Here is a 24,445-nt window from a genome sequence, read left to right as displayed (position 1 = left end):
GTTTGGCCATTGAGTCCCAAGGGCTCTTTCATAACTGCAGTTATGAACCAAAGTGCTTTAGTGTTACAATATTGTCCATAAGCTCCTGGATCAGGCCAGTGTTGGGTTTGGGCCCCTCACCCCAAGAAAGGCCTTGAGGTGCTGGAGCGAGTTGAGAGAAGGGAACGGAGCTGGTGAGGGGCTGGAGCACAAGTGTGATGGAGCGGCTGAGGGACCTGGGGGGTTCAGCTGGAGAACAGGAGCTGAGGGGAGACCTTCTGATCTCTGAACTGCCTGAAAGGAGCTTGGAGCCAGGGGGGTCGGGCTCTGCTCCCCAGGAACAAGCGCCAGGAGCAGAGGAAACGGCCTCAAGTTGCGCCAGGGGAGGTTGAGGTTGGATCTGGGAACAATTTCTTCCCCAAAGGGCTGTGGGGCATTGGAACAGGCTGCCCAGGGCAGTGCTGGAGTCACCATCCCTGGAGGGCTGGACAGACGGACATGAGGTTCTCAGGACATGGGGCAGTGCCAGGGGTGGGGGAACGCTTGGACTCGATGATCTTGAGGGTCTTTTTCAACCAAAGTGGTTCTACGCTTCTATTCCCAACGCTGCTGGTCTTAGAAAACTGAATTTTGGTCATAGAGAATAGAAGCTCCATCCTATAGCCAACGTGCTTTCCTCACTGTTGATGTTCTGTAACAGTGTATAACATTTACCTGGTTAAATTGCTTTAAGTGAGACATATACAACGAACACATACAAATACTAATTAGAAATAGTAATGATAGTATTCTGGTGGCCGGTGGGCTGCAGCCACCACTTACCACAGTCAGCTGCTGCACCGGACCCTCGGGACCCCGCATTTTTGGAGGATTATCTGGCAAGCGGATCACAGCGGTGTCACGTTGCGGCCCGGCGGGGTCGGGACACGGCAGACGAGTGACCCAATGTGGCACACGCCACCTCCTTTCAGTTCTGTCACACGTTTGCCCTTTGGCGATGGGTTTTCCTGTCCACGTGGGCTGTGTGACTGATTTCTAAGAACAGCTGTGGAGGTGAGATATCCCCGTAGGTATGTACATCATCAAATGTTTCTGCTCTTACGTACCTGAGCGACTCGAGCGCCTGCCTGCCCGCGCTCCCTACCTGTCAGGAGGAATGAGCTTTGTGAGTCACCGCAAGTCGTGCATCATGAATTACTCTCCTTTTCTGATCTGTTTTTACAGCCATCTGATCACACAGCCTGCCCTAAACCCCATTGAAACGTGTTGCGTTGACTTTTATAAGCTTTCACAAGCTCTTTTGTTTTCATTCTGCCTTTGCATTTGCTTTTTTTCATTGTCTCCCAGCGTACTTCTTTTCCTTCAGCAAGACGCTGTTGTTGTCCCTGCACACAGTGCATTTGTCTTGCTCCAAGCTTTGTGAAAACTCACCCTCATTGCTGATTCCCTTTTAACTCTCAGATGATGCTAATAAGGGCAGAAAAGGGGAGTTCTTCGTTCCGTCAATGCTTTATAAAACCAGAGGCAAATGCAAAGTCTTCCACCTTCCCTTGAGCTTCTTGGCACTGTCTGAGGTTGCGGCTTGGTGAACGGAGGAATAAATTGCCCGTGAAAATATCGACGTGTCGGACTCGATGATCCTGAGGGTCTCTTCCAACCAAAACAATTCTATAATTCCATGATTCTTTGCTTACACCAATGTGGTCCCGTAAAATTCCCCCCTTTATTTTAAACACATGTAGCTAACTGAAGGCTGAAGGGACCTCATCCCCATCGCACGGGGAGGAGGCTGAACTGCATTTCTGAAGCCCCCAGACTGCTCTGCCCCGGGCCAGCAGCGTTGCTGGGAGGTATTGGGAAATACTGGGTCATAAGAAAGAAAATGCAGGTGGATCTGGAATATTGTGTCCAGTTGTGGCCCCTCAGTTCCAGCAGGACAGGGAACTGCTGGAGAGAGTCCAGCGCAGCCACCAAGATGCTGAAGGGAGTGGAGCATCTCCCGTGTGAGGAAAGGCTGAGGGAGCTGGGGCTCTGGAGCTGGACAAGAGGACACTGAGGGGGGACTCATTCCTGGGGATCAATATGGAAAGGGTGAGTGTCAGGAGGATGGAGCCAGGCTCTTCTCAGTGACAACCAATGGTAGGACAAGGGGCAATGGGTTCAAACTGGAACACAGGAGGTTCCACTTAAATATGAGAAGAACCTTCTTCATGGTGAGGGTGCCAGAGCCTGGCCCAGGCTGCCCAGGGAGGTTGTGGAGTCTCCTTCTGTGCAGACATTCCAACCCGCCTGGACACCTTCCTGTGTAACCTCATCTGGGTGTTCCTGCTCCATGGGGGGATTGCACTGGATGAGCTTTCCAGGGCCCTTCCAACCCCTGACATTCTGGGATTCCGTGATTCTGTGACCAGTGGGTTTGGCACATCTATGGTTTGCTCCCTTTGAGCTAGAGACAAGAAAGAGAAAGCAGACGCCTCAACCCAGTTCTCTTTAAAAAGAAATATTGGTAAAGTAGCCCAGCTCTCCTCCTCCCACCACATCCAATGTCTTTTTAATCTGCTCTCTCTCAACTTCTCATAAAATGGAAGCTGAGGTGGGCTGCTCGGGTTAAGCAGCAATTTCTGACGGACTTCAGAGCCAGCGCGATCTCCAGGTCTCGGTGCTTTGAAGCTCCTGCTTCTCTCACACTCGACTAAATGCGCCTTTTTCTTCTCCGTGGAGGTAGAAATCAGCCTCGCGCGCCCATCTGATTGAAGTGCCGAGACTTGTCTGATTGAAGAAGCGCTCGCGTCAACACTTGAGTAGGATGAAAAGCGGCGAGTGGATCACCCGGGGATCACGTCTGAACTCCGCAGCCGCTTGGCAGATGGCTGGGTCGCATCCTGCCCACGGCTCGGGAGAAGAGATGGCGAGGGGAAAGAAATATTAATTTGCTTAAATAGATTCCGTTCTACATCTAGAAGTGCCTCAGGTTTCCAATTTCATCCTTTGGAGGAGACGGGATTAGTGGAGGGAGGGGTTGGTTCTGCGAGGAGCTGCTGCTGCCTCGGAGCTGATGGGGGTGAAAAATCCAGAGCGGGAGCGATTTGGCTTGTTGTGTAAAAATGGGGATCAGCCAGGAACAGTCTCAACTTTGTGAGTAAACCGCAGGCCCCTGTGATGCGATTTTGCTGGTGGAGCGAGGAACCCACATCTGAGAGCTAGTGGGGAGGAAGGTGTTTTGTGCAGAGGTGTGAGGACATCAGAAATGTCACCACGGGTCACCTGAATCCCAGGGACAAGCTCCAGCCCGGTCACTTTAGGACTGAGCTTATCCTACAGCCAGAATCTGTATCCAGAGAGATTTGGGCTTGGGGAAATCTGCTGGTGGCCGGCTCAGTGCTACGGGGACACCAGAAGTCCTGGTGACCACCATGTGGCTTCCTATCCGCTTCCCTCGGGGTACAAAAAGTAAAAATACCCTTTTTCCAGTACCCCAATCACTTGTGTCGGGGTAAATACACATTTGTAGGAGCTCAAGGTTAATATGATACCTTCACAGTAGTAAAAATTACTTACTTCTGTGGACCCTCCTAAACTTTGCGTTGCTTTACTTCAGTTTTACTCTACTCTGACCAGCGGTGCCCGTATGGAGTGAACAGCAAGAGTCTCCTTATCCGGACCCGCAATCACCTGCTGCCGCCTCTGCCCCAAAGAGCAATTTCAACCCTGGAAACTCCCATGATTTTGCCTTCTGTGCTTAAAAATTATGGTCATTTTTTCAAGCTTGTCTCTAGCTTGAGCAATAAGGAAAAGCTGCATTTTGCGTACGGGCAAAACGAAGCGGAAAATAAGTAAAAATACTGTTTTCCGAAGATGTTGCTGAATTTTCGCTCTTTGGTTTTAAAAGCTTCTTTTGCTTTGTTTGCAGGGGGCAGCACTCAAGAACCTTTATGGGCTCCTAATGACATGCAGGTGGACGATTCACTTATGATCATTAAGGTAGGAAGAAGCGTTTGTTAATTTTGGCATCTTGGCGTTTGTCCTCTCCTTGAAATAAAACTGCGCTCGCTGGTGGCATTTGAGGGTTCGGTTCACAGCGACGGCAGCACGGCCAAGGCAGCAACTTGTTGTGTTCTAGTGTCCCTTTAAACACAGGGGGAAGGGAAATCTTATTTAAGAACTACCTGGGAACGCAACTAAGTGGAAAAATTCCGACTTCCTCCCCCAAAGGATAAAAAGGTCTCTGTTGGTGCGGAGGTGGAAGGGCCGTGACTCTTATTTGAGAGCACTCAAGCACAGGGATTTTTTTGTTCTGCTGAAACGGAGCGGTTGGGTTGGAATTCAGGTTCTAACTTGCCACCTCAAAAAAAAAACACAACACCACACTAAAAATATGTTTTATTCGTTTATTTTAATCATCTGGAGTTTCTGTGGAAAGCTGGGCTGTCTCCAAATGTGGCAAGACAGCGCTCAATTCTTGATTAATGAAACGGAGGAAAATCCCTGATATTAAAAGCACTAAGCTATTGGCCAAGCTTGGAAAATGAAGTGCAATGTGTGTGGAGTTAAATGTATTTATAAGTAGTTTTTATGATACGTTAACATCTGGATTCTCACCTTGCTGGGTCGTTTCTGCTGCAATTGTTGCGCTCAGAAGCATCATCGGGGTCACCGCTGGTCTCTGCCTCCTCTTGCTGGAGGAAAGATCCTCACCATAGGCACCGTATCGACTCCTAAATGTGAACTGATCTTTCCCCTTGCAGTCAAAAAAGCTTAAAAAGCCAACCTGACTTTACTCGGGCAAGAGGACCCTACACATTTCCATTCGACACACTCATAACATTCTGATTTACGAGCTGGAAAAGGTGGTAAAGCTGCCTCTGAGTTCCCACTGATACCCAAAATATTGTAAAGCTGGATGCTTTGGAGCCTGGGGAGATGTTTGGTGAGAGCAACGTTACCGACAGGATTTTCTTCTTGCATTTATTCGGACTATAAAGGTGTATGAAATATCACTGGTGAACGTGGGGTGTGTTTTGTCTATCATACTTTGCTTTATATCGCAATTATTTACACTTCTTATTAGCACGTGTGGAATTAGGGGTTTGGTTGGCGTTCGGTGTCGGTGGATGGTTTATTGGCTGAGTCGTCGGAGGGAGAGGAGGAAATTCAAGCTGTAACAAGAGCAAATTCCTTCAACACAGGCTTACAGATCTCAAATGTATTTGTACTTTTTGTCTGGCTTGCGATAAGATGCGCTACTGTGGAATTTGCTCGGAGCGGGGATTTGCATGAATTATTGTTTCTTACAAAATGAACAGCTGTGCAAACTCCCCCCGTGCTCCACGGAACCGCAGCGCCCGCTAGAACGAGGATTTGTGTGCCTGGATGGGGCGGTCAGCAAAAGCCAAGCGCTTGGGGGAAGGAAAGGGAATAATGGGAACAAAACCGCTGAAATCAAGGGGGAAACTCATTCTGGGCTGCACGATGGCGTCAGGATGTGTGTGTGTTTATTTTATGTGCTGACCTCTTCCCTTCCCATCGCAGCGTGATTTTTTCAAAAGCAACATCACGGAATCACAGAATGTGAGGGATTGGAAGGGACCTGTAAAGCTCATCCAGTGCAATCCCCCCATGGAGCAGGAACACCCAGATGAGGTTACACAGGAAGGTGTCCAGGCGGGTTGGAATGTCTGCACAGAAGGAGACTCCACAACCTCCCTGGGCAGCCTGGGCCAGGCTCTGCCACCCTCACCAGGAAGATGTTTCTTCTCAAGTTTAAGTGGAACCTCCTGTGTTCCAGTTTGAACCCATTGCCCCTTGTCCTATCACTGGTTGTCACCCAAAAGAGCCTGGCTCCATCTTCCTGACACTCACCCTTTATATATCTGTAAACATGACTGAGGTCACCCCTCAGTGTCCTCTTGTCCAGCTCCAGAGCCCCAGCTCCCTCAGCCTTTCCTCACACGGGAGATGCTCCACTCCCTTCAGCATCTTGGTGGCTGCGCTGGACTCTCTCCAGCAGTTCCCTGTCCTGCTGGAACTGAGGGGCCACAGCTGGACACAATATTCCAGGTGTGGTCTCCCCAGGGCAGAGCAGAGGGGCAGGAGAACCTCTCTGACCTACTGACCACCCCCTTCTAACCCACCCCAGGTACCATTGGCTTCCTGGCCACAAGGGCCCAGTGCTGGCTCATGGTCACCCTGCTGTCCCCAGGACCCCCAGGTCCCTTTCCCCTATGTTGCTCTCTAATAGGTCATTCCCCAACTTATACTGGAACCTGGGGTTGTTCCTACTCAGATGCAATACTCTGCACTTTCCCGTGTTATATTTCATTAAATCATCCTCCCGTTATGAAAAACTCAGGACAACTACACTTGCAGAGTTCAGTTTGTATTTAGGGTCGATCACAGGAGCTGCTGATTGAAACAGTGTCGCCCAAAAAATACATCAAATATGTGAATAAACAGTCATTACGGATGGTCTCTTGATTCTGCACTTAAGGCATTTCATTTGAAGGGTTTCCCGTTCTCGTAGAGAGATCTTTCTGTAAATCACTAATTAAGCAAATTAGCTACAGTGTCATCAGTCTGTCTGCAAAAAGCAAGAAGCTGATGTTTGGAAGAAACCTTCCAGCTGCAGACTCAAAATTATCTAATATTTAAAATTATGGTCTCGTAGGAATAGGAAGAGCGCTGAAAGAATCGCTTGAAGTTTGGGTAACTTAAAGCCAGGTAGAAGGCAGGCTTTTGATTTTACTCAAAAATTTACATGGATATTAAACCTGTCATCTTCACTTAAAACTTCACTAAATCTCATAACATTAAATAATTTGCTTGCAAGCCTTTATTTTCTTTTTGTAGACAGTAGAAAAGGCCAAAGAAAATACATTGGGATGTTCATCTAAAATACTTTGTGTATTGTACTTATTTTCTCAGAAGTTGGTTTTGATAGAGGAGGACGAGGAGGAGAATTTCTTCGTTTCCTGAAATAAAGAGGTGTAGGTGTGAGCAGTGAGACTGGTGGGTCCCACCATTCGTGTGAATGGTCCTGAGTTGGGAGAGCACTGGTTTGTGTTGAAGGCAACAGGAGCGAGATGTGTGATGTGGTGGAGACACGACATTGTGTCGAGACAACTGTGTTCGTGGATGCAAATCATCGCCAGATGTGCTCATTAATAATTAACCGTCAGCTGATGCACATACTGGTTGGGCTGTGTGTGTGTCCTGGCTCCAGTGGGGTTGTGAGTGTGTTATGGTGTGTGTGTGGTTGGGGGTTAGTGCTGGCTCACAGGGACGCACTGCAAGGGGCAGAAAGACCATCCGGGCCTGGAGGTGACGGTCACATCGATACCGGGGCAGTGCTGAGCGGAGGGACGTGCTTTGTTGAGAGGCTGAGTACTAAAACCTCATATCTTAGAATCACAGAATCATAGGAGCAACCTGGGCCAGGCTCTCACCACCCTCAGGGGCAACAATTTTCCTCCTTATCTTCCGAGTGGGGGCACATGCATCTCTTGGCTTGGTCACCACCTGATGCAAAAGCCACCAAGGTGAACCATTGCATGACTGGGATGGGTCATAAGGCATCACCTCCTCTTCGCTTTTCCTGCAGTTTGCTCACAGCTACGTGTGCTCAGCGAGAATACCAGACTATGGCACCAATGTGATTGTTTGAAGAGCGACCCATAAGAGAGAGGGTGCAGGATCCAGCCTCTGCGGCTCCTGGTGCCTCCGTGCAGCCTCCCCTGCCCGCTCTGCAGGGGACGGAGCCCGCAGCAGCACCAACACTCCAACGACAAATTAAACTGCAAGTTAATACGGGAACGCATACCAGAGGAACGAGCCAACCACAATTACAGACTCTTATCTCGCAGGAAAGATCTTTCAGTTATTGTGGGTAGCGCTGAAAACATCAGCTCGGCGATTGGCACTGCTGGAACCGGGGAGAAGAAAACCACATGTGTCAAGCTCTTCTGCAAATCCACGTTGGCTTGGGTCCCACCTCCCAAAGGATGTTGGCAACACAGCTGGAAAAGGCACAGGGAAGGATATGGGTGGTTTGAAGGCAACAAATAGTTTTGGGTGGGCTGCATCCCCAGCCCCGTGGGCAGCAGGTGGAGGGAGGGGATTCTGCCCCTCTGCCCCGCTCTGGTGAGACCCCCCTGCAGTGCTGGTCCAGCTCTGTGTCCTCAGCACAGGACACACATGGACCTGCTGGAGAGGGGCCAGAGGAGCCACAGGAATGACCCGAGGCTGGAACAGCTCTGCTGGGAGGACAGGCTGAGAGAGTTGGGTGTTCAGCTGGAGAAGAGAAGCTCCTGGGAGACCTTAGTGCAGCCTTTCTGGACTTAAAAGGGGCTGATAAGAAAGATGGGGACAGACTTTTCAGCAGGGCCTGTTGTGATAGGACAAGGGGTGATGGTTTTAAACTAAAGGAGGGAGATTCAGGCTGGACATGAGGAAGAGATTTTTGCCCCGAGGGTGGTGAGAGCCTGGCCCAGGTTGGCCAGAGAGGTGGTGGCTGAACCATCCCTGAGACATCCCAGGCCAGGCTGGACGGGGCTCTGAGCAACCTGAGCTGGTGAAGATGTCCCTGCTCATGGCAGGGGGGGCACTGGGGGAGCTGGGAATGTCCTTTCCAACCCAAACTGTTCTGTGATTTCCTCCTCTAGTTTCAATCAAAGTCACCAACAGCTTTAGTCCTTCTCAGACCTTTTGCAGTCAGATTCTGGCATTGTTGGTGTGCAGGCTGACCCTTGGAGAGCATTTTGGAAACGCAGAGATCGGGACCAGAAATCACAAATTATGGTGCTCCTAAATCCCAGAGGCGCTTCTCCCCACCTCCCCTCTATGAAGCTTCAAACTCCTACATGGAATTTGACATCACAGATGGGAGCTGACCTGGCCGGCTGCATGGTCCAAACACCCTGGGACTGGTACGAGCTGTTGCGCCAGCCGTCGGTACCAAACACATGCTCCAGCGCTCACTGTGCGCTGGGGATATGGAGACATCTGCTTCCAGAAAACACCCTGGGCCGCGTGTTGGGACCTGCAGCCCCGACCTGGAGCTGCTGTGTGTAAATACACACATCCACCCTCCATCTTACTTGTGACAACTACCTCCCTGAATAGTAATTCTTATATTTTTTCAGTTCTGCAAGCAGCGTTTCCTCTTGCAGGTGTGTAGGAAGACCTCGGGTTTGTGTTGATTCAGCGGAGCTATCAGTGCACAGACACCGACTGCTCTTGCGTCTGAGACGTGTGATTTTTAGTGAAATTCAGTCCTGAAAAACTGACACCAACAACCGGTGTATCTGTTACCTGAGTCAGACAGGAAACTGCACCGAGGTGGTGGTTGCTTCAAAAACATGTTGTTCTGCAGGGTGGAGCAACCACAGCTTCAGCGTGCGGGACGGTGGCAGCTCTGCTCTGCTCCCAGGGCTCAGGATTTAGTGCTGTTTGCTTGCTGAGGTGAAGGGCTTCCTCAGCATCAGGTCTCCGCTGAGATCAAGCAGTGCTAATTACAGCTGAACACAGTTACTGCTGATGATCCTGGTGGACCTGAATCAATGGGAGCAAGTTTTTTCGTGTCGATGGCCTCAGACACATCTCTGCGTTGATTATGTTTGGTCCCTTGAAAAGGTTGACTTGATCCACATCTCGTTCAGTGAAACAGATCCTTCCAATCAGGGGGACCATAGAATCATTTTGGTTGGAAAAGACCTTTAAGATCATGGAGCTGAACCATTAACCCACCCCTGGCCCTGCCCCATGTCCTGAGAACCTCATGTCCGTCTGTCCAGCCCTCCAGGGATGGTGACTCCAGCACTGCCCTGGGCAGCCTGTTCCAATGCCCCACAGCCCTTTGGGGAAGAAATTGTTCCCCACATCCAACCTCAACCTCCCCTGGCGCAACTTGAGGCCGTTTCCTCTCGTCCTAACATATTAAGCGATTTAAATGACTTATTTTTACAGCTCAGAATGGATCGTTTTCTGGGCAAGTCATGTTTCCTAGCTCCAGACAAGCCTGCCTTGCTCTGATTGATCAATATTCTGTAACAAGATGTGAAGGCGAGTTCCTCGTTGCTGAAGAGTTCATCTGCTCCTGGTCACAACAACCAGAGATGACAAGTTGAAGTGAAGACGTGGAAGGGACGGTGTCCTCGCTCCTTCATCAGGAGGTCCCTCTGAAGGATGGAGTGGCTCTGGATTGCCTTTATTTTCAATCAGCGGTGCCCATTCCTGATTTTTCAGAGTGTCCTTCATGCTGACGTTAGCTCCTCATTCCCCCCGTCCTCACTGTTTTTGGAGAGTGTGTTACCAGAGAAGATCCCTGCTAACTGATGGTGGAACATAATGAAGAGCAGATGAAGGGTCTTCTGCAACCCCAGCCTTGGGTGGCAGTGGCCTCTTGGTAGCACAGGAGGTTCCATCAGCAATGGCTGCAGAGTTTGATCAGAACCTCAAGTGGAAATGCCCATTAGTAAAATGAGGAGAGGAAATTCAATCAGCTGGGCTTTGGGTTTGTTGATAATGACACGAGCACAATGGCTTTAGTGACAGATTTTGGGTGCGTTTCGGATGATTTCTTTGTGGTACCGAATATAGAAGACACTTAGGCTGGTGGGGCTGGGGGAGAACATCCCCTCCCAGTTAATATAAACCAAACCCATGAAATTATGGAATTGCACCCAATAGATTTCCCGTGTGCCGTAGACCACATCCAGGTTTCAGGAATACCTTCGGTCAGCTGGATGCAGCTCAGCAATGGGATGAGACAGGTCAGCAATTAGTAACACCATTAACTTATTGTTTCTCCTTTCCCAGAACTCAGTTCTCACAGTGTTAAGTGTTTTGTAGTCCAAATACTTGAAGTTCCCTGCTGAAAGTAAAAACAAATATATCAGTCCTATCAGCGTGGAAATCTCCTGTCCTCGGGCTGGCACCGTCACCGGTGTTTTCCTCTCTCCGTTGACCAATAACTTTCCCTTTAATGTTGCTGTCTAAATCTTCTATGGCTTATACAGTGATTATAAAGAAAGAAAAGATATATATATATATATATATATGCTACAGGATTTTGGCAAGCGTTATGTGGACCTCTCAGTTCCAGTCGGCGGTTAGACGGATTTGTCACACTCATATTATAGACGTTTATGATTTATTTGTGGTGAGGAACCGCCGGTGCTTGGTCAGGGACCTGTTCCCTTTTCACACGGAGCCGTTCTGAGGACAAGCAGATATTTGGGTTGTTATTTTTCATCTGTGGGGATAAGACAGGCTGGAATAATGAATTATTCTCTGGGAGAGCAGAATGTTTGCGAGTGATGTTTTACCCGTGGTGGTCTAAGGTAGGTGCATTTTAGGAGAAATAATATCTGGTAGCAGATAAAGTGCCGCAGCTGGGGAGAGACAGAGAAGCTTTTGATGCGTAAATCCTCCAGTTCTGAGACAAAAAATCATTATCAGGCTTACAAGTTCAGCCACTTGCTCTGAGCTTCGTCTAAATATAATAACACTTGGAGCAAGAGAGAAGACATTTGGTACCCACGGAGCCGAGGGATGCGCTTGCAGGGCAAGGAGGTAAATTATTTCTTGGGGAACATGGAAGGGTTATCCGGGGACAAACATGGGGGACAGTAAATGAGGGAAACTAGCTGGCAGTGAATTTAATTCCCAAACTAGCTTCTTAAAGGTGTTTTATTGCTACCCATCAAGTCCGATGTGTTTTCAAGACTACTGCCCATCCCCATTGTCACCCTGGTGCCTCTGCCCAGGGTAGGAGTTGGCTCCGGTGTAGGGAAGGAGGAGGGTGGTTATTGGGAGAAGCGGACAAAATTTGGGGAAACAAGTGCTGTATTACATGGGGTTTTGCTGCTGCAAAGAGCATTTGTGGGGATGGGGGCCGCAAGCAAACGCTGCAGCTCAGCCGGTTCTGCTCCCTTTTGATGGGCCTTGGTGAGCAATTTGCCGAGGTCAAGGAGCTCTTTGAAGAGCTGGAGGGAGGGGAAAAGCTCTTCAGAGTAAAATACTTCAAATTTTGATGGGGTTTATACTACAATGAAGCTGTGTGTTGCTTCTGTGTGGCTCTTTCCCCACTGCGACGCAGCCCCACGTCCTGGTGCGACTGCGTCTCGCTCCACAGATGTTCTTGGCAACCTCAGCTCTTACCTTGGGTTGAGCTTTGAGGAAGCAGAAGGTCAAGCTGTGGTAGTTGTTGAGGAAGTTTGTAGGTTATAAATTCAGCTAGACCTGGTCCTTAAAAATAAAAGAAAATAAGAATTTAATGTGGACTGTCTTGTACAGGTGGGTTGGAGAAGTCAACAAGGTTGTGTGAACAAGACCATACTGCTGAGGAAACCAGATACCCAAGTGCCTTAGCTTTTGGGGAAAAAAAAGCTTTGTATTTGAGACAAGCCAGTTTTGAGGATTGATGGCTGCTGTGGAATGAGTGGGTATTACAGCATCTAAACTGATATCTGAGCTTCTGAGATACAGGTGTGCCTGAGCAGGAAGGTCCCTGCAGCTGCAGTCCATTTGGGTTTAATTATTGCATTGCACTGCGTGCGGGATTCCTCCTCATAGAAAAGAGTCGAGGGCAAACTGCTCTGAAGATGAAGCAGCAGAAAGATCAGAGAATCATAGAATCACAGATGATTTGTGTTGAAGGGGCCATCAAATCTCCCCCAGTGCCCCCCCTGCCATGAGCAGGGACATCTTCACCAGCTCAGGTTGCTCAGAGCCCCGTCCAGCCTGGCCTGGGATGTCTCCAGGGATGGTTCATCCACCCTCTTGAGTAACTGCTGAAGTTGGGTTGAGGTGGTCAGGAGATAAGTTAATCAGGATCTACTTTGTGTTGGTGCATTTTAATCTCTGCAAGAAGACTGGCAAAGGTGTGTTCGAGGTGCACAAGAGGAAGAAGTTGATGGGTGTTGAGCAAGTGCTTGCCAGAATGTCCAGCTTCTCGCTTCCTTCACCCCAGGGATGAACACTGAGTTATAGATTTGGTAGGGCACATGGTGGGACTGCATAATCAAGACCAGTGTGAGCTTGAAGGGCAGTGGTGGAGTCACCATCCCTGGAGGGGTTGAACAGACATGGAGATGAGATTCTCAGGGACATGGGGTAGTGCCAGAGTCAGGTTATGGTTGGACTCAGTGATCCTGAGCATCTCTTCCAACCCAAATAATTCTATGATCTGGAGGGAAAGAGTTAAATCTGAGCAAAACCCAAATTGTCTGGCAGGGCTGGAGCTCTTCCATTCTTCCCAAAACAAGAGGAGCAGGTCAGGAACCCCAGGAATCGCTCCTGCACCTGAGGGTCCCCATGGAGGGCTGTGTCAGGGCTGGTGGCATCGCCTCGGTGTTTTCTTCTGAGTCTGCATCTCCAAATGAACACACAGCCTGAGCCACCCAGGCAGGACGGGGATTCTGCCTGTGCACTCTCCTCCCACTGCTGGACCAGGTGTCACCTCAATGACACCAGTTACAGTCAAAAAAACAGCGTGAAACTCGAGTTGTGATGGTTCACTGCCTTCACCTGCAGGGGCACTCATTGTGCACCCCAGGACACTTGCTGCCTTGTCACCGTTTTTAAAACGCTGTTTAGAAAAGGCAGAGCCTGGCTCCTGCAGCACCTGGGGTGCAAGGAGACCCCGACACCCATCCTGCGGGTGCTCCTGCCAATGCTGCCATAGAACAGAGTAATAGAATCATTTTGGTTGGAAAAGACCTTTAAGATCATGGAGTCCAAGCGTTCCCCCACCCCTGGCACTGACCCAGACTGGTTGGGGTTGAAGGGACCTCTGGAGATCATCCAGTCCAACCCACCTGCTCACGCAGGGTCACCAGAGCAGATCACACAGGGTCGTGTCCAGGCGGGTTTGAATGTCTCAGAGAAGGAGACTCCACAACCTCTCTGGGCAGCCTGGGCCAGGCTCTGGCACCTCATGGGAAAGAAGTTTCTCCTCATGTTCAGATGGAACCTCCTGTGTTTCAGTCTGTGCCCGTTGCTCCTCATCCTGTCATTGGGCACCACTGAACAGAGTCTGGTCCATCCTCTTGACATGGGTGCTTGAGATATTTATAAACATTGATAAGATCCCCTTTCAGCTTCTCTTCTCCAGGCTGAACAGCCCCAGCTCTCTCAGTCTCTCCTCATAAGAAAGATGCTCCAGATCCTTCAGCATCTTTTTAGCCACCACTGGACTCCCTCCAGTAATTCCTTGTCCTTCTTAAACTGGGGAGCCCAGAACTGGACACAGTTAACAGAACCAAAGAATCATTTTGGTTGGAAGATCAAGATCACGGAGTCCAACCATTAACCCACCCCTGGCACTGCCCCATGTCCTGAGAACCTCATGTCCGTCTGTCCAGCCCTCCGGGGATGGTGACTCCAGCACTGCCCTGGGCAGCCTGTTCCAATGCCCCACAGCCCTTTGGGGAAGAAATTGTTCCCAGATCCAACCTCAACCTCCCCTGGTGCAACTTGAGGCCGTTTCCTCTGCTCCTGGCGCTTGTTCCTGGGGAGCAGAGCCCGACCCCCCTGGCTCCAAGCTCCTTTCAGGCAGTTCAGAGATCAGAAGGTCTCCCCTCAGCTCCTGTTCTCCAGCTGAACCCCCCAGGTCCCTCAGCCGCTCCATCACACTTGTGCTCCAGCCCCTCACCAGCTCCATTCCCTGCTATGGGGGCTCAGCTCTGCTGTCTCACAGCTCTGACACACGTTGTGCATCATCAAGATTTGTTTCTTCAAGCGACTCATCGCAGGAAATGAATTTTCTGCTCCTCCGCTGCCACCCCCAGCTCCCACTGCCGGGCTCGGGTTCCATCAGCAGCACTGAAACCACCCTTGGCTCTTACGGTGGGAACGCCAACAGGTATCCACAGGCACAGATGTGAACTGGGAAGCCCAGCGTACCACTGGTTTTGAGCCAGCTTCGCCTTCTCTTGGTGGCTTCTTGGTTATGCTGTTTTGCTTCAGACACAAATCTATTCAGTCCTTGTCCTGAGCACCAGCCAGAGGCTCCATTGAAACTTATTTAACAGCAATTCCTTTATTTTTACATGCTTTAATAGGGCCTGGGCTGTATCATTTGGGAGGATGCTTTATTGAGATGTTGGGTGGCAACTCGCTTTCTCCTCTGCATTAACTGTTTTAAAACATTGACTCCCTGGTTCGATTTTATTTGCCCTTTAATAAAAAAAGATAATATCTGCTAGAGACGAGTTTTTTTTCTCCCTCAGGCAGGTGTTTAAGAGTTCTCATTGTTTTTAAAGCAGCTGTTTCTGTGCTTTTCGAGCGGCTGTCAGCTTGCTGAAGACAATGATTGATTATCAAGCACTTAATTGAAAACACCGTTGAAGTGATGTGATGCAGATCATCGCTGGGATGCTCAGGATCACTCTTGGTCCATGTACAGTGCTTGGAACATCACTGCACAAAAGCATCCCTGTAGTTTGAACGTTAGCAGGGGGAGATGCTCTTCCTCAGCGGTTCATGTCTTGCTTGCAATGAAATGACTTTATTTTCTTGTGCATAATTTTAATCAACTTTTCTCAGTCACAGAAGGGAAAAAATGTCATGAACTTGCTGCTTCTCTTCACCATGAGCCAGATTTAAAAGTACCTTTGAAAACCTGTCCTCTGCCTTTCAGCAGATTGAATTATATCCTCCGCACACCTCTTCTTATTAACAGATTGAGAAAGCAAACCAAGGCTTTTCCGTAGGCATCGCTACTTTCTTCGCTCTGAGCTCATCTCAAGTGCAAAATACCTTCTGCGCAAACAACACAAAGCAAAAGTAACGACGGCAAAAGCCTTTTTATGGGACAGAAAACAAATTGACTTCAGGAAAATGGGAATGTGGCATTGGTTGGAGCGAGAAGTGCTGGAGCGGGTCCAGAGAAGAGCAACACGACTGGGGAAGGGACTTGAACATAAGACCTATGAGGAGAGGCTGAGGGAGCTGGGCTTGTTTAGTCTGGAGAAGAGGAGGCTTAGAGCTGAGCTCAGCACTCTCTAGAACTACCTGAAGGGCAGTTCTAGCCAGGTGGGGATTGGTCTCTTCTCCCAGGCATCAGCAATAGGACAAGGGGCCATGGGCTTCAACTCTGCCAGGGGAAATTGAGGCTGGAGATTAGAAAGCAATTCTGTGCAGAGAGAGTGGTCAGGCATTGGAATGGCTGCCCAGGGAGGTGCTGGACTCACCGGCCCTGGAGGTTTTTAAACTGAGATTGGCCATGGCACTTAGTGCCATGATCTAGTCAATGGACTGGAGTTGGACCAAGGGTTGGACTGGATGATCTCTGAGGTCTTTTCCAACCCAGTCCATTCTGTGATTCTGTGATTCTGAGAGCGGTGGAACGGCTCCATGTGGCCTCAACAGACATCTGCAGAACCCGACGTCAACGTGAATTCCCCTTTGCCGTGACTCTGCTTTTAATTAAAAAGCCAGAACTCTAGAGGACTCACTGGAGAGCTTTGGTCGATTTTATGCTGAAATGTTGGTAGTTGTGATTCCTTCCTTGTTATCTGATTCTTTCATTCAGATTGTGAATGTAGTTTTCTCAAAACCAGGGACATGCATGGGAAGGGGTGATGGCTGGAAATGCAAAGCTCCCAGCAGGACAAATTTCAGCCCCTTCCCATCTCATCTGCCATGGTCTTCATTCTTGGGAGCAAAAATATGGAAGAATTTTCTGTTATATAATTTTAAACATATATTTGGAGGGGCTCATACCACAAGTTTTAGGGTTTTATTTTCTAATCAGGCTTTCACGTCTGTATTTGGTAAAATATGCTACTTTTTAAGCATTTATACTTGTGACTTTCATTTCGTGCCTGAACCAGTTCCGATGTGAATTTTCCAACTTCTGGTTTTGGGGAGGAGCAAAGTTATTTTTTCTCACCAGCCTACACGGCATTTAATCCAACTGGAACACGGGGCTGCTTTTATACAGAAAACAACACACTGTCTTTGAGAAACTCTGCCCTGCGTGACTTGAGGAGTTAAAGCCGACTGAAGAGGTTGGTTCACATCTCCTGATGGGGACTCCGAGGCTGTGAGCTAAATCTGTTTGTGCTTAAAGATGCTGCTTCTATTTCAGTAGGAAAGTGTCCATCATCCACAAGTGTTTCTTCCCACGAGCTGCACTCTCATCGCAGAGTGTGTTTTGATCATAAAATCATGGAATCACGGCATGATTTGGGTTGAAGGGATGTTCACAGGTCATCCAGTGCCCCCCCTGCCATGAGCAGGGACATCTTCACCAGCTCAGGTTGCTCAGAGCCCCGTCCAGCCTGGCCTGGGATGTCTCCAGGGATGGTTCATCCACCACCTCTCTGGCCAACCTGGGCCAGGCTCTCACCACCCTCAGGGACAACAATTTCTTCCTCATGTCCAGCCTGAATCTCCCTCCTTTAGTTTAAAACCATCACCCCTTGTCCTGTTGTAACACACCCTTCTAAAAAGTCTGTCCCCATCTTTCTTATCGGCCCCTTTTAAGTCCAGAAAGGCCACAATAAGGTCTCCCCAGAGCTTCTCTTCTCCAGCTGAACACCCCAACTCTCTCAGCCTGTCCTCCCAGCAGAGCTGTTCCAGCCTCGGGTCATTCCTGTGGCTCCTCTGGCCCCTCTCCAGCAGGTCCATGTGTGTCCTGTGCTGAGGACACAGCACTACAAGTATCTCATCAGTCAAAAAACACCAGGGATATATGTATTTGATTTCAATAGGCTGGGATGCAGTGAGGCCCCGCGTTAGCAGGGGCAGGGTGCTGCTGGTTCATTAACCCCTCAGACACGTGAGGATGCGCGAGGGATTTCTGGACGCAGCCGGTGTCACTGGGAAAGCACCGAATACGCAGCCGTTCCCCCATAGCCAGGGATGTGCTCATGAACCGAAATGCAGGCGTTAGCGATGCTGTGAAGAATGACGCGATTTCTCCCCTGAAAAATAATACAAAAGGAGAGGGGAGGTAGGCAGGGGCTGAATTAATACCCATACGGTTACGTTTCCATCACTGTCATTATCTTCCATCACTGTCATTATCTTCCTCACGCGGATCGAGATGAGTCGAGGCGGAAGGACAGAAACCTGGCTGGGTGGTTGGGTGACCCATCTCCACCAGCCGAAAACCTTGATGATCCTGTTTCTCTTATCTCAGCATCATACACACTGTCCTCACCGCTATTTCTAGGCGGATTTACGAAGCCGCTGAAGCGCTTTAAGCAGCATTTGAATATTCCAGTGAGTATTTATCTGCAATTAAGATCTTTTGAAAACATGCTGAAACGTGAGCCATCGGCTGAGTCCTGCTTCCCTTTCTAACAGGCTGGCTAAAAACCATGTTTTGAAAGTCTTTTGTCCCTATGCATTAGGACCACGTCCATTTTCGTTGCACAGGGGATGCACCGAAGCATCTGGGATGGTGCAGAAGCCACCGCAGCCCCGGACAAGCAGCAGCAAGTCCCATCTCTGCAAATTCCAGCCTCTCCAGTGCCTTTTGTGAGATGGCACCAGCTTTAATACTTCAAAGAAAGGTGTCAGAAATGCAAAAATGAGCAATTAAGGATTAATCCGCTTGTGGGGACGGGTATCTGCCTCCCCCTCCTGATTGCGCTGTAAATTAGTGCTTGACTGGAGCCCTGTCGTGTAGCTATTTATACCTCGAAGGTTTGAATTATAGCTCTGTAGATTGTATCGTCCCTTTGTTTAATCCTTTTTCCTTTCTTCTGTCATGCTTTTGACCTCGGTGATTTTCAAAGCCGTCCGATTCGCTTCCTATGGTTTTCTTGTGATGGTATTTGTCTCCAGGAAAGGGGAGGAGAATTAAATGGCTTTTTCTGTACCATTTTCTTTTCCCTAACGCTCTCCTTTACTCATTTCCTCATTCAACCGCCCAGCCCTTTTGTTTTAACCTTTTCAGAGGTTTTCCTCTCCCAACCTTTCTAGGGCTTTATATTTCCCAGGGCTAGGGGTCAATATTGCCCATTATGAGCTTGAATTTTTCACTAAAACCTTCCGAAGGGAGATTTGCTGCCCCGCACCTTCCCACGCGTTGGACCTGCGCCTCTCCTCCGTTATCCCCCACCGAGGAACCAGCGATGCGAGGGAGAGTATTGTTGCTGTTGGGTTTATTGGCTGCGATTTTGCAAATAAGCGCTTTATAATCACTTCCTCGCCGCGTCTCGCGGCCAAGAAAGGGGGACGCGCGGCCAAGGAAGGGCCGGTGCTTCGGCTTTCCTTTCGGGTTTGCGTTTCCTATTTCCCAGGCTCCTTTCTTTTAGACTTGTTGGAGGATGTAGAATATATATTTAGTCTTACACATCTCTATAAGTCGCATTTTAAACAAATAAAAAAGCCAGAATTGGCCCCAGAGCGGTGACTGCGGCCGTTCCTGGCTCTTTGCTCCATCACAATTTGGATGTTCCCGGACTTCCCGTCCAGGAGAAACCGTCAGAAAAATAAAGAGCACAGGAGATGCAGACACGCTGAGGTCAGCTAAATGTTTTAAACCATTAGACGATGCTGTACAAGGGTGGGAAATGAACTTTGCTGCGAATGCAAGCGGATAGTCCCTCCGCAGCTCAAGCTTCCCTCCCATCCCTCTCGATGGGGATTCCTACCTCGAGCAGCCTTCCCACCAAAAACGCTCCCTTTGGCTTTCAGGCCCTTATATAGCAATGGTTTTTTTATTTGGCAAAGCACTGGAAGGAGTTTTGCACGTGGTTAAATGTTTTAAACAAGAAAGAATGACGATAGCTCTTGAACACAAGCGTTGGCCTTTGAAGCTTGAAGTTGAGCTGAGTTGGACATGGGCTGCAATGAGGATGGAAGCAACAGGAACACTTGCATGGTGGGAAAAGCCTTTAATTATTTATAATTAATCAAGGCTGAATGCATAGCCTCTGAAAGAGAGGCCGTTGCTCGTTCACATCCAAACATTAGCACATCAAGCCACGTCAAGTCGTGTAGGTGAACCCAAGAGAGCAATTCCAACCATTTGCCATCACCTTTCCCTGTCGTTTCTTTTTTTTTAATCTTTTCCATGGAACACTTGCATTTAGGTTTAAGTTAATAATGAAAAGAAACCTTAAAAGTGTAAGCTGAGAAAGTATCGAGTCTTAATTGTGATACTCAATTACTAGCGTGCGTGATACTCATTTAACAGCGTGGTCAGCAGGACAAGGGCAGTGATCCTTCCCCTGTGCTCTGCATTGGGGAGGCCACACCTGGAGTATTGTGTTCAGTTCTGGGCCCCTCAGCTCAGGAAAGAGATTGAAGTGCTGGAGCGGGTCCAGAGAAGAGCAACAAGACTGGGGAAGGGACTTGAGCACAAGCCCTATGGGGAGAGGCTGAGGGAGCTGGGCTTGTTTAGTCTGGAGAAGAGGAGGCTTAGAGCTGAGCTCAGCACTCTCTAGAACTACCTGAAGGGCAGTTCTAGCCAGGTGGGGATTGGTCTCTTCTCCCAGGCATCAGCAATAGGACAAGGGGCCATGGGCTTCAACTCTGCCAGGGGAAACTGAGGCTGGAGATTAGAAAGCAATTCTGTGCAGAGAGAGTGGTCAGGCATTGGAATGGCTGCCCAGGGAGGTGCTGGACTCACCGGCCCTGGAGGTTTTTAAACTGAGATTGGCCATGGCACTTAGTGCCATGATCTAGTCAATGGACTGGAGTTGGACCAAGGGTTGGACTGGATGATCTCTGAGCTCTTTTCCAACCCAGTCGATTCTGTGATTTACTTTCTGTTTGTGTTGGTTGCACAACTCAGAGGCAGGAGCCTAAAGTAGCGACACGGCTCTTAGATCCTATGGGTAGTTCTTTTATTAAAGTATAAGAATTTCCACTAGGATTAAGCCCCAAAATAACCAAACCAACTTAGCATAGTTAGTGCAAGAGCAGGCCATCAGACAGGTATATCTGGGTGTCAAATCCTATATTGAAAATTATGGGGGAAAGGCACTGGCAGGTTGGAGTTGATTTTTCCAATCAAGGCTTTAAGTAGGATATTTTCAGTCGAAGCCGTTGCGTTTATTAGGCCGTTTACTGGTATACGCCATAACCATAACCTGGTGGATATTTGGGAGCTTGTTTGTCTCTTGCAGCTGTTCCAGTTTTGGGGGGAAAGATCCTGTTTCTATTGGAGCAGCATTTCAGACCCTGCTCCTTCTTTTTCCAGCCTGCCGCCTGCAATTTTCACGGAATTCAGCCTTTCTTCTCCTTAGTGTATATTCAGTGTATTTGTGGGAAGAAGTGCATTTGTGCCTGTTACGGTTTAAGGCAAGGCGGCAATAAACAGTGGCAGACGCCCCCTGTTATCCCCTTTACTTCCCACCACCCCTTCCTTTAGATCGGAAAGATGATTGGAAAGATAAGAGGAAAGGAAGAGAGACTTAGACTTCACGTTGGGGAGTTTCAAAGGGTTTTACTAATGCTACTAATAAATAGAGAATATATATACAAACTATACAAAGCCGATGTCAAGTGCTGGATGTGGAGCTGCGTCACTCCGCAGCAGAGCTGGGGGTGCGGGGCTGGCGGCTCCAGCAGCTGCAGCTCAGGCCCCGAAGTCCCGGGTGGGACTGCACAGCAAAGCGGAACCTGGGTGCAGGATGCGGGGCCTGAGGATCACAGACAGACAGACAGACAGACAGGAGCCTCTCCAGATGCCGGCCATGGGTGAAGAGAGAGTGACCCTGTGATCACCCTCTTATATAGGGGTGTGACGATGATGGGATGGAATACTTCCGCTGGTCAGCTCTAGTCACCTGTTCCATCCACCCCTCCTCAAACACGTCCCCTCACAACGGAACGTGGGAAAACTGATCAGTCTTTCTTGGCTACCATAGTAATAAATCTACACATGAGCTTCTTCAGCATCCCGTTGGTCTCTTATCAGCACCGAGTGCAGCATCCGAGGAAAAATATGCAGGTTGAAACTCAGAGAAGTACAGGCACCTAGAAGAACTGAGCTGAGAGAAACATCACTGAAAGAGAACCGGTCTTGTTTTTAACAAATCCAGGACGGTGCCCACTGCAGAAAAGCCAATTATTGGATGGACCCAGATGCAGAGTTAAGAATATTCGTCGAGCAAAGCCGGTGTCGTAACCTGCGTTTTCACCCGCCGGCAATCAGGCTGCTCTGATGGGACGGGTTCCCTTATCCCACCCTTCCTCCTTTTTTTCTCTGCTTTCCTCCCCAAAAAAATGAGGGGGGGAAGGAAAGCAAAGTAACTTGTGCAGATAAAAGGGAGGTGTAATTATGAGCAGTGGGACCAATTTAAAAATGGAAGATTTCAGAGAGACTCAGCCTTTCTTTGACACGTTGGGCTTTTTTTCCTTTCATAGAGGATAAAAGAAACATAATTTATTCCTAAATTGTAATTCCTTTTTGGTATGAATCTGTTTAATTAGCGTAGTTCATAAATGCACAGACACAGGGGAGAGGGGGGGACTGCAAATTCAAATGAAGAAGGTTTCCAAAGGAGCATCTTGCTGGCAGTGAGATGGTTGGTGCTGCGGGGAGATATAATATCCCAGGAGAAAAGGTGGAAACTCCGACGCTTTGGACTTTCATAAGAGTGGATGGAGGAATTTGGGAAGTTTCTCGTAGTGGTGGGTAGGACACAATGATCTAATCGATCTCTCGCCTCTCCAGTTCATATGGTTTTCATTTCCTTCTGCCGAGAGGTGGGGATGGGATGGGAGGTGGTATCAGGGATTGGTCATTTGTTGCAGAGTTAATATGTTTTTTCTGGGCTTTGATTGTGCTACTCCAAAATATTTTAAGTTAGAAAGGACTTTTTAGCCGTTGCTCTGAGGATTTCAAGCTGTGTAAGGGTGTGACCATCCGAGCGATTATTGCTCTTCAGCTTCACTGAAATCACAATTGAGACAAGTCCCAAAACTGTCTTGTATCAATAGGGTGGCAGCGCAGGAGCTTAGTAACCAAATACTCTTTCACTGAGATTTTAATTGCGTTTTCATTGCTTTCACACGCAAGAAATCCTGTTTCCTATATGGTCCGTACTACAGAGCTCTGAGAATGGGTCAGAAGTCACAGAGTCACAGACTGGTTGAGTTGAAGGGACCTCTGGAGATCATCCAGTCCAACCCACCTGCTCACGCAGGGTCACCAGAGCAGATCACACAGGGTCGTGTCCAGGCGGGTTTGAATGTCTCAGAGAAGGAGACTCCACAACCTCTCTGGGCAGCCTGGGCCAGGCTCTGGCACCTCAAACTGAAGAAGTTTCTCCTCATATTCAGATGGAGCCTCCTGTGTTCCAGTCTGTGCTTGTTGCCCCTCACCCTGTCACTGGGCACCACTGAACAGAGTCTGGTCCATCCTCTTGACACCCACCCTTAAGATATTTATAGACATTGATAAGATCAAGGTGAGTCAGAATGTAGCCAAGAACACCTTATTCGCCTTCTCTTCAAACCTTGGTTGTCCATGCAGGCTGGTGTTGAGAAAACCTTTTGAAGCTTTTTGGGATTTAACCTGCTCGTAACGGTAAATTATGTGGTTAATGCCTCTTGATGTGTTGCGGCTGAATCGTGGCTTGAAGGTCACAACTGGTCTACCACCAGCCTTATTTATCTACCGACGTGGTTGCTCTTTCTGTTGATGGGAAGAAAAACAAGAATATGTGATTGTGCGTGGATTTCCAAGGAAAAACTGAGAGATCTGAGGACAAGTTCTTTCCTTTGCCACCAAGATTGACATGTCATGGTGGAGGAGATGGTTGTAGGACCTGGGAGGAGGGAAGAGATGGGAGAGGGTGTGCAGCTTTTGGGAAGAAGATGGATTAAAGTTTGGGTTGGTGATAAACGTGAAGGTTGTTCATGGGGCAGAGATAGTTGGAGCAGGGAAAACGAGGACTGTAGAGCCACAGGTGAAGGAAAAACTGAAGTATCTTGGATCTGCAGCGTGGTCCAGCGGTAGGATATTGGATTTGGGTGTTCAACCTAAGCCCAGCAAGGCTTATGTGTAAAACCTGTACAAGGAAACCGTGTGTTTTATGCCAAACAGAAGAAAAATTATTCATTACATCTCCTAAGAGGAGCAATGTGTGGTGTCCGTGGAGTAAGGTGTGCGGTCCGTGGTTACGTTTGTCCTTGAGACATGGGTGCGTGTAAACACAGTTCACACGTGTCTGGTTTTGAGGCTGCATAACTATCATATCCATCTTTATTTGATTCTGTGCTACGGGGCTCATATTCCCTCATTTCAAATGTGAAAAATGGAACCATAGAGTGTTGACGCAACCACCTCTGCAGCAGGACGCGCTCAGAGCATCTTCATCCCCTTCCACAGTGCAAGCTCAGGTTTCTCCTGGATCGTTTCTTTTCCCTTGTATCAAATTTTGCTCCCGGTTTAAGATTTATATTAAAAAGAACAACACCACCAATTGAAATGCTTCTTTAGTGCTTTCCTTTTAAATTACCTATTCACTTACAGACCAGGAGCTGCAGCTTTGCCACC

The 24,445-nt window shown here is 48.7% G+C and overlaps 1 protein-coding gene and 1 long non-coding RNA gene across 7 annotated transcripts in view; both read left to right on the top strand.

Annotated features, from left to right (window-relative positions):
- PTPRA (protein tyrosine phosphatase receptor type A) overlaps nucleotides 1-24,445 on the top strand; it is a 130,125-nt gene that overhangs the window by 58,670 nt on the left and 47,010 nt on the right. For 4 of the 6 annotated variants that reach the window (XM_065060213.1, XM_065060215.1, XM_065060218.1 and 1 more), the window contains one exon: nucleotides 3,890-3,960. The exons of the other annotated variants lie outside the window; for them this stretch is intronic. In XM_065060213.1, the coding sequence (XP_064916285.1) occupies nucleotides 3,928-3,960 (33 nt within the window). In that variant the 5' untranslated portion in view covers nucleotides 3,890-3,927. The remainder of the gene's footprint in view (nucleotides 1-3,889; nucleotides 3,961-24,445) is intronic. 6 annotated transcript variants of the gene reach the window in all.
- On the top strand, nucleotides 11,554-24,367 carry LOC135579311 (uncharacterized). Its single transcript, XR_010472021.1, has 2 exons — nucleotides 11,554-18,207; nucleotides 18,292-24,367. It is a non-coding gene; the product is annotated as an uncharacterized LOC135579311 (long non-coding RNA).

Source organism: Columba livia, chromosome 4 (assembly GCF_036013475.1).
Source record: "Columba livia isolate bColLiv1 breed racing homer chromosome 4, bColLiv1.pat.W.v2, whole genome shotgun sequence".
Lineage (NCBI taxonomy): Eukaryota > Metazoa > Chordata > Aves > Columbiformes > Columbidae > Columba > Columba livia.
This window is presented reverse-complemented; position numbering and strand designations above follow the sequence as displayed.